This window comes from Phyllostomus hastatus, unplaced genomic scaffold, assembly GCF_019186645.2.
Source record: "Phyllostomus hastatus isolate PE091 unplaced genomic scaffold, TTU_PhHast_1.1 phas_contig_62, whole genome shotgun sequence".
Taxonomy (NCBI): Eukaryota; Metazoa; Chordata; class Mammalia; order Chiroptera; family Phyllostomidae; genus Phyllostomus; species Phyllostomus hastatus.
Window position 1 is genome coordinate 15,124,709 of NW_025333921.1, and position 15,062 is coordinate 15,139,770.

The following is a 15,062-nucleotide window of genomic DNA, read 5'->3' on the forward strand; positions in this document are numbered from 1 at the left end:
TTATTTTAAAAGGCATAAAAGTTACTTGTGTAAGAAAAAAATCTGTAATTCCAAAAGAAGTCAAAGGCACTCAAGTTACTTCAGTAAAAATGAACTTGGCCAGCCAAGTTACAACGCATTCCTTGAAACTGCATCAGTCTCATGGCTCAGACTGAAAATCTGAGAGATCTTTTGATCCACTTGAAAGTGGCCACCGACCAAATTAATTTCTCTGAGAGAAATCTTTAAGCAATTTTTTCAGCCTAACCCCTCTTCAACCCCACTCAGACGGCTCATGTTTTATCAGGGATGCAAGGTTTGAACGTACATGGCCAGTCCAGGGCAAAGCGTTATACTGTTTGCCTAACTGTAAAACTAACACATGTGGAAGATAAGATTGGAACTGATATTAAAAAAACTCAATAACATACTCATCTAATTTTTAAAAACCTATTGATGGAATAAAATATATTTTATTTCAATTATACTAGTACAGAAAGGCTCAGAAAGGCCACGCAGCTGCAAGAGAACACTCAGCACCAGAGGGTGAGGCGGACGCCGTGGGTCAGCGCTGACCCTAGCACACGAGCCCCTGCCGCATCTGTATGATCTGGAGCAAGGCTGCCTGCACATCCGCGTCCATGTGACCCTTGAGACAAAGAAGAAAGGGGAGAAATAGTTCGTGTCATCTTCATTTACACAAGAGTTCGAATGAAAGACTAAGGCTTTATAATAGGGCGCAACTGGCTGTGATTTACCAAATGCCAAAACCTTACCACCTTGGTTATATTCTAAAGGATTTACTGGAAAATGGAGTAGAGCTCTATCATGGAAACAAAGAAACTCATTTAAAAGTTGTGCACACCAGTTGCTCTTAACATCTATTATCAGAAAACAGACACACTTTTCTTTTATAACAGCTTGGATAATAAGGCACAGCGTGAGTTATAAATGAGCAAAGTAAACTGCAAGGAAATTTTTATTCTTGCTCCTGCTGAGAGGTTTTTATTTTAATTAGAAAGGTTATTAATGAAAAAATCCCCATATTTATATATTTTACATAAATAGAATCATACATGTAATTTTGCAACTTGCTTTTCAGCTGGTGTCATAGAAATCTATCCCAAGTTATTCCCCTAATTACTTCAAAATATTGTATAACATACCAGTATATGGCTATATCATAACTTCTTTACCCATTCCCCCAGTGATGGGTATTTTAAGATGTTTGCAATATTTATGAGCAGATTCCTAGAAAACAAATTGATGGGTCAAAAAGCAAGCTCAGCCCTGGCCGGGTGGCTCAGTTATTTGGAGCACTGTCCTGTGCACCAAAAGGTTGTGGGTTCAACCCCTGGTCAGGACACATACCTAGATTGGGGGTTCAACCCCTGGTTGGGGTGCATATGGGAGACAACCAACTGATGTCTCTCTCTCTCTCTCTCTCTCTCTCTCTCTCAAATCAATAAGCAGGTCCTCAGGTGAGAACTTTTTTTAAAAAAGCAAGCTCAATTTTTAATTTTGCTAAGTACTACAAAGTTTCCTTCTATAGAGATTGTAACAGTTTACACTCCCACCAACAGGGAATAAATGCCTACCTCTCACAAAGCCCTGCCCAACAAACACTACAGCCCGGCACCTTGTTTAACATTTACCAATCCCGTAAGAGAGAAATGACACCTCCTTGTTTATTTCCATTTCCCCCATTACTGGTGAGGTTGAGATCCTCTTAGGCATTTACTCACATATTTAGAAACACTTTAAACTTAAAAAGATGGCAAGCAGGTTGATTAAATGCAAGTCAGTATGTGAGTTTATTACAGTTCCCCCTCCTTTTACTTGCTGGAGTACTTGAATAGGTTTCAGCATAATGCTTCCTATTAATATAAAAAGTTTTGCTTCCAAAATCTGTTTCTATAACAGCAGGGTGTTTAAATTTCAAACATTAGCCATAGTTGACTAAACTGAATTTCTTAGTTAACTTTATGATGCCAGAAGGTAAGACTATTTCAGATGCCAGCTGCTTTTGTTATGTTTCATTAGGAGTCAGTGGAACAGTTTCAGAAGCTTGTTAGTTTGCAGCGTCTCTTGGGAGAGCATGCTCTTCCTCCCTCTCTAATACAGATCTATACACTTTCCTGCTATTTCCCCTCCTAAACTTCCCGTCCTGGTCCCTCAACAGCCTTCTCCAGTAACTGTAGCACACTTTCCAATTCCAGCTTACCTTCTACCCACTCAAGAGAAGGCAGCCCGAGGCATTTTCTTTTATCATCGCAGTCATTCTCTCCCATTGGTTTCCCATTCACCTCTTATAGGACCAGCCAGCCTTTTTCTTTTAAGAATTCTATGTCGTGGTTTCTTCCTTTTTATTATTTTATCCAGTTCTTTTTTAAAAATGACTTTTCTTTGACCTTTGCTCTGAATCCATGCTTTTGTTTCTTTTAACAGTGTGGCCTGACACACTTCAAATCCTAAACAATCCACTTATGTCTCACCTGCTATTCTAACATAGTCTCTTTTAGTACATATTCCTGAAAAACCTATCATGAGAATCTTGGAGATGCTGATCATAGGGTTTCTCCAGAGCATTAAGGATAGTATCTTTCATGTGTTAAACAATTTCTTAGTGAGATTTATTTTTTTAAATAGAGCTTTCTCATGAACCCAAAGAAGGGAATTCTTAATCGTATGCTTCACTGAGTTTAAGACTCAATACATAAGTATTATTGATAATCTCCTAACAGAATCAAATTTTTTCCTTAAATTATTATAATTCTGGGCACATCTTACTTGTCATTTTTTACTCTTATAGTGCTCTCTACATTTCAGAGAAATGCTCCCGCGCTACCAAGAGACAAGGAAGTCTGTCCCACTCTCCTCGTTACGCCACGTGTGGCCGTCAAGGCACCATCTCTGGCCAGCAACACCAGTAGCGTGTGCTGCTGTCGTGTGCTGCAAAACTGTGTAGAACACGGGTGATGAGCAGATGGTGATAACACTAAATTTAAGACGCTGTGTTGCCATATAGCTTTGTAAATTTCCCTGGGAGATGTGCAAGCCATGGTTAAAAGAAACACAATTATTTTTAACTAAGCATATGGGGCACAACTACTTTAAACATGACTTTCACATACATTTACTTGAACATAAAAAATTATTTTCTCTAAAATAATATCCTTTGAAAAGGAGAAACTGCTCTTTACCTGTGCAGCACTAAGAAGGTGTGTCCGATAAATTGCAATTACTTCTTGGTGCTGTCTGTCAGCATCCTAGAAATGTGGAAAGACAGGCAGATCAGAATTATCAGCATTCATGTTTTCAGACACATGGAGGCTTGTGACACTGCTGCCCTTGGGCCTGAGGCTACAAAACAGCAGTATTATTAAAGTGCTGCTGCTGCTGCTTGTAACAAACCACCTAGGACCCACCATACACAACTCCACAGCATAACAATAGTGTGAACTTTTCTCATGGCTCTATGGGAACATCCATAGTGAAAGCAACACTATTTATCCCAAGTCACATGAAATTACTGCTTTAGTTCATGCCTAATGCCGCTAAATAATATGAATGCTTAACAACTTATGCTTTAGATTACTGCAAAGTTTCTCTTGTCCCCATCTCTAGACTTTACTCCCTATCATGCTTTAGAGATAGAGGCAGATCTTTCCTCATATCATGTTTGGCTTAAAAACCTTGGGTGATACCTCATTACATATAAGAGAGAATCTAAAATCATCAGCTTAGTTCTCAATAGGCTCCATGATTTGGCTGCAAATACAGCTCCTGGTACTGGCCAGGCCCATCGGCCTTTTACTGCTCCGGGCCATGCCACTAGCATTCCACCTCCATGCCTTGCTTCACACTACTGCCTTTGCCTGGAAGGTTCTGTTTCCCTTGCACCTACCAAAACACCATCTGTCTTACAAGTTCAGCCCTTCCTCTTTGAAACTAGCTCCTGCCATACCAGTAATCATTCCTTCCTGGGACTTGATTATCACTTAGAATCTGGGACTGTATTCACAATTCTATATTTGGTATTTTTTGTCATTACTTTACTTTTGTTGGATCTATATTTTGCCCCTAAAACTACCCAGAACTCCTTGGGGATCAGACTGTATACTCTTTTTCCCTGACAGTGTTTAGCACAATGTCATCATGAACATAATAAATAACAAGCACATATTTCCAGTTATTGAAGGGACTACCATATCATATCCCTTTGATAAGACCCAAATCAGCAATTTTAACAAGGTGCTATAGGCCTACAGTGTTATAAAGTGAACACTTAAAAAATAACTTTTTTCTATTAAAAAATAATTCAGTCAATTCCTATAGAGTAGGAAAATATTAGCAACAATTTACATTTGATTGGACTATGTTTCACTTAGTGCTTCCATGCATATAATTTCATTCCATTAAAAAGCAAACAAACAAACAAGCAACCAATTCTTCTTGTCCTATTTTTATGGATGAAGAAGCCAAGTGCAAAGGGTAATGTCCCATGTCACTTGCTTTTAAAAGGTAAGGCTTAGAACTGAGCTCCCATCTTCAGCTCTAAATCCAGATGTTTCCTTTAATATATAAAGGAGATATATATCCTTATAGATATTTATATGGATATAGGTACCTATATGAATATATATATCCAGATATTTTCTTTTAATATATAACGATATAAGGTATAACACCACAGGAATGCCTATCTTTACTCATAAAGATAAAAGGGTGTAAGAAAACTTCCTTTTAGTTGAGTGGACTGATACTTTAGAGAGTGTGCCGCAGCTGGAAAAACACCAGATTTGGAGTCAGTGCGTCCCAGGATCGAATCCTAGCCATAAGGCTCCAGGCATTAAGTATCTTCATCTTTGTTTTCTTAACATGGAATGTTAAATGAGGGGAATAAAGCCTTGTAAGGCTGTGATGAGGATAAAGTTTAAAGTATGTAAAATGTGTAGTGTAGTGCCTGGCAGATAGTAGGCACCAAATAAAGTATATTATACCACTAGTGTAAGTAACTTTTAGCAAAAACGATTACATTCTTGGATCTGAACATAGCCACAAGTCCATCTGATTTCTCAATTGGCTCTTATAAACCAACAAGCTACTGTGACCTGCGCTGGCAGCCCGAGGCCCTGCGGGTCTGGTACTCACAGCCAGCTGCTGCTGCAGGGACCGCACTTGCTGCTGCAGAGTGTCAATCAGTTGGCTCTGTCTCTTGCTCGGACTTCCGCTCGTGTAGGTAAGTTGTGAGAGGCCATTCAGTGCCTGTTTTAGTCTTTCTACATCATTAAGCAGCTCAGTTATCTTATTAAAAAAAGAAAACAAGTTGTGGGAGAAATATATATTACTCATTTACAATGAACATCTTTACGTAGTATATACAAACATATTTAATTTCTTGAATTATACTCATCAGGAATTCCTTACAAAAGCATTACAAAATTAATAACGAATATGGTATATGCCCTGAGATTTGAGTGTGACCCCAGTGTTCTTATTTTTAGATAACACACAAGTACCTGTGAATTTATACAGACTATCTTCCAGGTTGTTTGAAATAAAGGAAGGTAGAGGTTTTCCCCAACAATGTTTGAAAGTAAAAAACCTGGCTCATGTACCTCCAGCACTAACTTATGTGCCTTGTTCCTCTCAAGAATGTAGGGTTTTACGCTGCTTTGTCTTAAAGAGGGAAAAATCAGGGAGGCTGTTTAGAATAGTACAGAGTATAGGCTTTAAGGCTTTAAATTAGGCAGATCTGATGTTTATCAGCTGTGTGAACTCAGTTGATTGATTTTCTTTCTTTTTCTAAGCCTTAATTTCATTATCAGTGAAACAGGGAAAATTTGTTATAATTAAGAAAATCAAACATTATCATAAAGATATGCATGTCTGGTACATAATACACACTCAATTAATGGCAACGATTCTAAGTAGAAATTAATAACTTGCTGTTATAATGATATATTATTATATTCATAACTGCCTTCCAAACAAACAGGGAGCATCAAATTCTGGGCCGTCGGTGCAGCTGTGTCGGGCTAGTACTTGCACCTACCCAAGGGCTGGGGCTGTGTCTGCTCTCCTCAGGGCTGCGTCCCCAGCACTGAGCACGGCACCTAGCATGTAGAAGGCATTTAACAATTATCTGCCAAACTGATAAAACTGCACTCAGTCTCCCTGAATTCTCATCTTCACTGTACATCCTTTATGCAACTACCACTTCTGAAAATACTGTTGAGCACTTATTCTGTAAACTATACCATGAGAATGGATGATAAAAAGAAAAGGTAAGTTATATTTTTCTCTTAGCTGGTTGGGAAGATTGACCACATAATTCTGACACTGTAAAATGTATGTTTTAAGTGGACGGCATAGCCAAAAGAAAACATGCATTTTGGAAGAGGGACGGTTTACTGTGGACTAGACTGGACAGTGAAGGCTTCAGGAAGGAGGACAAGTACTGACATGAGCACTAAGGAGAAATGAACAGAATCTGTACAAAGGAAGGGCAGCACATTCTGGATAATGGGACCAGTCTGTGGAAAGAGGTGGGGAGAGAATGTACAGTGGAGAGCTTGGTGTGCTGGTATGGGTGAGTGCCAAGATTATGTGTGGGTGCTCCCCAGCGTCCTTGGTTTCTTGCAGCCCAGAAACATAGTTTTTTCCTTTTTGTCCTTCACTGTTCTTCAGGTACCCTGAAACCCACTGGACCCACTATGAGGTACATGACCCCTGCATCTCCTCATCTTTCCTCAATTCCTGGCTGTACCAGCTGAGGAAACAAAACTCAAAATGCTTTTGATTTTCCTGTGACTATGCTTTTTTATTCAATTCCAAATTTTCTTGCATACCAGTAGTTAAATAGGAGGATGGCATTTAATGGTCACTACGTTAGTGCTTTTGTTAACCTGCCTGCAGGATGCTGAAAAAGTCCCTGTCTGCTCTGCGGTTTCTAATGCAAAGGCACACAGACTACACAGAGCCTACCTTATTATCTTTCGCTTCGATCTGCTTAGCAGATTCATGTATTCTTCTCTGTAACTCTGTGATAGTTGACAGTGATTTATCGCACCGCTCCTGCTGATCCTTGATTTCTTGCTCAATGCTGAAATGGAGTAATTCTTTCTCATCCTTTGCAGATAGTTCCTTCTTTTTTGCATGCGAAACCTCCTCACACACTTCCTCATACTTTCTATTCAGATTGGCCAGTTTTTCATTTAAGTTGGAAATCTGTGTCTCCAAATCACTTTTCGTTGCTTTATATTTAGACAAATCAACCACCTCTCTGGTCTCTAATTTTTTTAGTGCTTGTTTACTATTCTGAACCTCTGACTGGAGTTTGGAGACTTCTTCAGTTTTCTGTTGGTTTTCTTCTTCCTTGGCTCTCAAGCTAGCTTTCAGGATCCCAAGCTCTTTCTCAAAGGCTTCCTTCACCTGCAAGTGCTCTGCCAGTGGCACAGAGGCGCTCCTTTGGTTCTCAAGCAACTGATGCAGGGTGGTCACTGTCTGCTGCTCCTTCTCATAACACTGCTGCTTATTCTTCAGTTCTTCCTTTAGCTTCTCAATTGTACCATTGAGAGACTTTTTCAGGGCCTCCACCTGTTCTGATGGAACATACTGCTTTTGCAAAAGTGTCTGTGCTGTAAGCATGTCAGAAGTCTGTTTGGCATTTTCTTCTACTAGTCTCTCCTTCTCGTTCTTCACCTCCATGTATTTCTGTGACAGGTCTTTTAACTGTCTGTTCAGCTCTTCTGTCTTTCTGCTTAATGCTCTTTCTGCTTCGTGAGAATTCTCAATGAGAGCATTCTTATCCTTCAACTCCTTCTGAAGAGTGCAGATCTCCTTCTTTAACTTGTCATTCTCCTGTTTGCACCTCTTGTTCTCCCCGTCCCTGACATTACACTTTTGTGTCTGCTCTGATAACTGTTCTTTTAGTTCTTTCTCTATTGCCTTAAATTTCCTCTCACACTCTTCAAAGCTGACAATTGGAGCATATTTTAGTTTAATGCATTCCTGTATCGTGTCGAGTTCTTTTTTCTGGGCTTCAATTTCACTCTGCAGTGTCACAATCTCTTCTTGGCCTTTCCGGTAGCTGGCCAGGATTTCAGCACTGTCATCCAGCGCCTTCCTCGCACTCTCACTGACCACGCGCACCTCTTCCTCGTGCTCTCGAAGGCTGATGTACTCAGCTTTTATTTGGTTCTGAGTGTTCTCCAGGTTTCTTTTTAATATTTCATTCTCATCTTTCAGTTTCATAAATTCTTGATTTACGTGTTCAAATTTTTTCTTCATGTCTAATAATTCTCTGTTAGTTTTATCTAATGTGCTACTCAGTGCAGTTTTAATCTCTTCATGGGTTTTAACTGGCACATACTGATTACTCATAGTCTTTTTCAATGCAGTGTTTTCAGACATGAGTGAATATACTTTCTCTTGGTCTTCACCACATTTCCTATTAAGTTCAGACAGCTGTTTGTTAAGTTCACTGATACTGGATTTCAGAGCCATTATCTCTTTTTCATGTTTCTCAGGAGGTATGAACACAGTTTCCAGGCGGCTAACATTTTTACTTAAACTGTCATTTTCCATCAGCAATTTCTCCATCTCCAACTTCTTCTCTGTGTATTTTTGTGTTACCTCTAAAAGCTTTTTATTCAAATCACCAACAATTATATCATGTGACTTTTTCATTTCTTCACTCACTTTTAAAGGAACATAATGATTTTTCATTTCAGTTGTTAAGTTATGCACTTGCTGGTTGAGGAGTTTATTATCCAGATAAGTCTTTTCAATTTCCTTTTGTAAGGCTTGATTTTTCGACGTTAACTCAGTGACCTTCTTCCCAAGTTCTCCTGATCTTTGTTCCAACCTGCTCTTGAGCTGCTCATGTTCCTCTGGCTTGACATGATGAGAAAGCTTGGCCTTACTATTCTCAAGTTCTCTCTTTAACTGTCTAATTTCACTGAGTGACTTTTCATATTCTCTTTCCATATCAATTAACTTTTTTGTCTTCTCATTTACTTCGTTCGATAATAAGCTCTTCATGCTTTCAAATTTTTCTGCTGGCACGGAAAGGGCCAACTTTGCTAGCAATTCTTTTAACTGGACTTCCATCTCTGTGACCTTCTTACCTTTCTTCTCTCGCTCCATTTCACACATACTGAATTCCTTCTGCAGTCTCTTATTTTCGTCTTTCAACTTGCCTTCATCCCGCTTAAACTCTTCGACTAACATCTCATTTTGTTTGATTTGGTTTCTTAATTTTCCCACTTCTGCTGAAGCACCTTCATATTTCGCTTTCATGTCTTTCAGCTGATCCTTCAGTTCCTCTGTTAGCCTGTGATTCCCTGTAGCTGCTTCACTTGTAAGATGCTCTTTAAGGGCAAGAAAATGCGTCTGCATTTGTTTCACTTTCCCTTCTGACTCATACATTCTCTTCTGCACATCTTTTAAAGCATCTTCTAGCTGCTTTATCTGTTCATCCGAGTCCTCCTTGACCCTCTCGCATTCGAGTGCTAGCGCTTTGCACTCAGCCACCTTGTGTGCCAGTTCGTTTTGGAGCTTGAGTCGGTCCTGTTTTGCTGAATCGCAGAAAGTTCTCATTGCTTCTAACTCTTTCTTTAAAATTTCATTTTCAGAATATGAGGTTTGATTGGGTAAGGACAGCTCCAACGGTCTTAACATAGATCTACTTTGCATATGAGCTGGCATACCTGTGGAAGTACACTGAAAAGGGCGGGAAAGGTATCAATCACAAAAGCCAAAGACACTTACTTATTTGCCAAACTTACACAGTATCCAGAACATCAGTAGTCAAAAGGTTTTCAGACAAGTATTTTGGAAAAATATAGTACTGATGTTTGAGGTAAGAAAAACAGTTTTGGGTATGATTTCCTTAATACACACTTAAGCAGTGACATTCTGGAAGTCTGTTCACTTACGTGTATTTCTAACAGAACAAAGAAACCAGTTGTGGGCTCTGGAAACTGTCGTAACTTTCCCCATTCACAATACCTGCCCCACACATGACTATTAGCTCAATCAATACACATTCATTACCTCTATATTTTACGACATATAATGTGCTTAGAACTTCCAATTCTGAAGCCATCAGAACCCTTGAAAAAAAGTTAAAAATTATTTAATTTCTAAAACAAATCTGACTTCTGACTATCCTCATTGTTAACTCCAAGACAATGTTAAGTTATAAAAATAACACCAAAGTAAACCTAGCTAGTATGAGAGTAGTCAAGAGAATGATGTTAATCAACCTGTAAAAAATCAACAAGTTTTCTCCTCTCAAATAGAAAGATAAATTAGAACTTTGCATTCAATCTTACTACAATATTTGATTGATATCTTGTTCCCTTCTAGTAAATGCTGAAGTATAATTAAACTTGTCAGTGAAACTTATAATCATGAAAGACTAAATTTAACAATTTATATTTTTTCCCACATAGCCTATTACAATAAGGGCTCTTTACAAGTACCAATTCATTGATAAAAGCCATGTGTTATGCGTACATTCCACTATTTTATTTTATTTCTGTTATGTGAAATACAACTTTATTCAGATTCTAAATGAAAAGGAATGAGAATGACAGGAACAAACAAGGTTTCACCACTAAATATTGTGATACACCTGCAGCAGTCTTATATTTGAAACTCAATAAGGAAGCAACTGCATTCCAAAACAGCTAAATATGCAGGTCCAAAAAATGAAGGTATTTTTAAACTGCCACATTCAGTCCAAAGTCCGTTCATTTCCTTCAGCATCCCGAAGATCAAGCACAGGTTCTGCTTAGCAATATAATAAAGTGGCAAATACGCTGCACCACTGACATCACAGAACAGCTGCCTATAAAACTAAACTTCTGATGCTGGGCTCCGGCTTCCCTTTCTCACAAGGTGTCATCCTCATCTGGGGGAGCAGTGGTCTGAGTAACCTCAAGGTCATGTCATACTCAGACTCTACTACCAAAGCTGGGTCCATGACAAGCAAGAGCAGGCATGGAGACAAATTTCAAGTTAGGGTCTCTAATTAGTTTCTTTCTTTAAAATATTTTATTTATTTCTTTGTGGAGAGGGGGAAGGGAGGGAGAAAGAGAGGAAAAGAAACATCAGTGTGTGGTTGCCTCTCACATGCACCCAACTGGGTGCGTGGCCTGCAACCCAAGCATGTGCCCTGACTGGGAATGGAACCCACAACACTTAGGTTCACAGGCTGGCACTCAATCCACTGAGGCACCAGCCAGGGCTCCAATTAGTTTTCTAATGAGCCAGAGGGAGGGCTTTTCAAAGTTGTAGTTACTTCTGGCAGAAATGTTGTAGTACTGAAAATTATTCTTTCAGTGGAAGACAATTGATTTTGCCTTAACTTTCCTGTCCTTAACATCCACTTTGTTGTCACACAAGATGATGGGGATGCTTTCACACACTCGTACCAGATCTCCATGCCAGGTAGACACATTCTTGAAGTGACATCAAACATTATAATGGCACACTGGGTTTGGATGTTAGTAGTCATCTCTCAGCCTGCCAACTTCTCCTGGCCCACTGTGTCTCATGCGTTGAACTTGATGGACCCTCTGTTGGTGTGGAACACCAGAGAGGCAGACCTCCACGCTCAGGGTGGCTACATACTTCTCAAATTCACCTGTCAGACTGACATTGCACAATGTGGTTTTCCCAGTCCCACCATCGCCAACCAATAAAAGTTTGAACTGAACTTCGGGTTCTCTTTGGGCGGCCATGGGGATGTGACTTTCAGAATGCCTTCCAGTCCATATGACAGAGAGCTGGAAAGATGGCAGAACTGCAATTCAATCACCTGGAGACGCAGCTGACCCATTCTACTATTTTAGCATCGTGTGCAGTTCAAGCTACACTACCCTTCCCTGGATTAAGAAGAAAATTTACAACATGGGATAATTTCCCAGCCTCAGTCTGCTTCTAATTACCTTTCAACCTATCGATTATCTTTAGATTAAGACTACTATAATTTACCAACAAGTTACTTACACAGCTTCCGAATTTCCATACTTGTTTTACTATGATCAAATATTATCTAATCTTCTTATATATCATTCAGTTGATTGATATCCATTTTCTCACCTTAGTAGTTTCCAGCTTCAAGTGATTTTAGACATCATGTACACTAATTCACTGTGTCTACAGATGAAGGCACATAAAAAGGCCCCTAAAGCCCAAATATTTGTCAGTTCTGAAGTCCATAAGAGGCATTAGGAATGTAAACCTTGTTACTACTGGAAACTAAAAGTGAGGAACAGATAAACAAGTAAGAAAATCAGACACCACTACCTTCTTGGAAGCTTTATTTATTTTGAGGTGAATTTCTAAAACACAGTATATTTGAAAGCAAGGAAATATACATATATATTTCAAGGTCAAAACAAATGGCTCTTTAATTATTCATACATGTTTTCCTCTTTTTATGGGAAAATATGAAGAGTTAACCACTGCTGTAATAGAGGCTTACTATAAAGACCATGCAATTGTTCATTCAAATCTCTTCTTTAAGCCACTGTCATCACACACACACTAGGGGGCACCAGAGACAGCAGTATCTGCTAAAGAATGCAAGACCAACTTCATTTTTTATCACGAAAGCTGTATTCAGCATATATAATTTTGATAAACACAAAAATTATTCTTTTTAAAGACAGATATATTTTTTATAATTTTTGTATTAAAAAGTAGTATTACCTGTGAGTCTGTCATGTACATTTGACCTTGTTTAAGAAGCATATCTTCTTTTCCTAAATAAATCCAAATAAATGGTATTAACTTCAATATCCATACCAAAGTAGGCTAAATATTAATTTGGTTGTTATTATCTCTCCTTTACTTTTCAAACAAAAGAGAAGCATGAGTTATAGTATAAAATTCTCTGTTCTAAGATATCCATTCTTTTCCTTTTTTCTTTGTATATAAGGAAAGTATATTCTTCTGAATAGATTTTAAGTTTGCTTTTAGAAATATATAACACTGTTAAATTAAATAAGCTCCACAATTATTATATATGTACCTTGTAATCAGTCAAAATAAAAATGGTGTTATTGCAATTTACTGGATAAATATTAATACTCAATGAGAAGCAAAAGATGTTCTAGAGAAATTGTTTAAAATTGAAAAACAAGAAACAAAAGTGAAGATTAATTATGTATACTCTAAAATAAATGTTTATGGAGCTTGTAAACTAATTTTAAAATCATTACCTGAATTTAGACTATATCCATAGATTTCTCCAAATCAGAAAACCATGTATATTTCCACAAAAAACAAGCCCCAAATATCACAAGATAAATGTCTACTAACCAACAAGGCAAACTTGGTAATGCATACCATATACAATTTTTAAAATATGTGCTATGGAGAGCCAGAGTCTCAGTGATGACCAGATTTTACGTTAGAGGCTACACAGTTCCATGTGTTGAGGTAGGTAACATACAAGCAGTTGGATGAAGTTCAGCAACAGGAGTAACACATACAGTTACACAAAAAATACGCATAAACATTCTTTGCTTAAACTGGGTGAACTGTAATGATAATCTACATTTTTACACTTACGGTTACTGAAATGACTTCCTGATCCAACATGATCACTCTGAAATCAAAAGTATAAATTTAAACATTTTAGGTGAATACTGGTTCCTTTTGTTATATTTTGTATCTAATTTATCTCCAAACGATCCAGTCATTAAAGCCACATTTTAAACATTCCTTGTTTCTCCTGAGTATTATTATTCTGCTAGAACCCACGAAGACCCAGCACCAGCAACAATCAGCAGGGAATAAATTACTTCACTAAGCATTTTAATAACAGCAGCCAAGTGTTCAAGGAAAAACTTTATTGTGCAACAGAAAAAAAAAGAGCTCCAAATGAACTGAAATAATTTTCAATGCATATTCTTTGCTGCTTCTTTTCCTCAAAAGGAAGGAAATGTCACATTTGCACCATATTACTTTAAGTTCCCACTGCCAGGAGTGGGAACCCTGCCTCACCAACTGTGAAATATTAGTATTAACCTCTTCTTTCAGAATTTATAGACCCATTATTTTTGAAGGCACAAGGAGACAGAGAACAGGAAATGAAATTGAGGCAAAAACCGACACTCATTAATACACCTATCAGTGCATCAGGAAAAGGAGAAGAGAGAAACTTTACTCTGAATAAAATATATTTGGGTTGCTCCTTTTTTCAAGTAAGCCAAATACAAAGAATCTAACATGTAAGTTTAAAACATTATACCTTCAAGAGGGAAGATATGGATATGTAAGTTAATGTTTGTGTATTTGTGTGTATTAGAACTCTGATGTAGGTAACCACAATAAAAAAGGGTCTATGGTTCTCTAACTAAATTAATGCTACCTCCACCAATTCTTATTGCCCCAAAGGTATGGAAATATGCCTGCGAACTTAGTTAAGCTCTTTGTTCTATGTAATATTTAATAGTAGAGTTTGAAAAAGCTACCAAATGGAGTTATAAATGTGTAGGTGGGGGAGGCCTATGAACATAAGTGTTTCAAAAAACTTAGTTTGGGTTTATTACCTTTCCTTAATTATGCAAATGAAACAAATGCTTTTATCATAACAAAATTAGCCTCATTCTAAAATATTCATATTTTCTCATATTTTTCTATAAACATAAGAGAAATACCTACATATTAAATATTACACATGATACAGCAATTGTTTGAAGTTTATGAAGATTTTTATCCATGTGAGATAATACAGTAGAGATGAATTCTTAGTTGTAAATGGCTGCTTTATAAATACTAAGTCACATACAAAGTGGACTCTATAATTTTCTTTTTGAAAGTAAAAAATCTTTTCTAGTGTAAAAATTGACCATAATGAATATGTATTAACTGGACAGAATGACACCCACAAAAGAGAATGCACAATATTCCCACGACTAAATATGTGTGAGGCACAGGAGGAGGTCTGAGAGGGCGCCAGCCAGGTGCTAAGAGCGCCAGATGGCAGGAATGCTTACTTTCCGCTTTTAGTTTAACTACATTTTCTAATTTTTCTAAAATAAGTATGTATTTTATAA

General features: G+C 37.8%; 1 protein-coding gene and 1 pseudogene across 3 annotated transcripts in view; both read right to left on the reverse strand.

The window, feature by feature from the left end:
* Positions 1–418: 418 nt before the first annotated feature.
* Positions 419–15,062, reverse strand: part of UACA (uveal autoantigen with coiled-coil domains and ankyrin repeats) — a 93,997-nt gene continuing 79,353 nt past the window's right edge. For all 3 annotated transcript variants that reach the window (XM_045848516.1, XM_045848518.1, XM_045848517.1), the window contains exons 14-19: positions 13,573–13,609; positions 12,709–12,761; positions 6,970–9,708; positions 5,134–5,286; positions 3,183–3,248; positions 419–628 (exon numbers count right to left, since the gene is read on the reverse strand). In XM_045848516.1, the coding sequence (XP_045704472.1) occupies positions 557–628; positions 3,183–3,248; positions 5,134–5,286; positions 6,970–9,708; positions 12,709–12,761; positions 13,573–13,609 (3,120 nt within the window). In that variant the 3' untranslated portion in view covers positions 419–556. The remainder of the gene's footprint in view (positions 629–3,182; positions 3,249–5,133; positions 5,287–6,969; positions 9,709–12,708; positions 12,762–13,572; positions 13,610–15,062) is intronic.
* Positions 10,947–11,735, reverse strand: LOC123825111 (annotated as a pseudogene).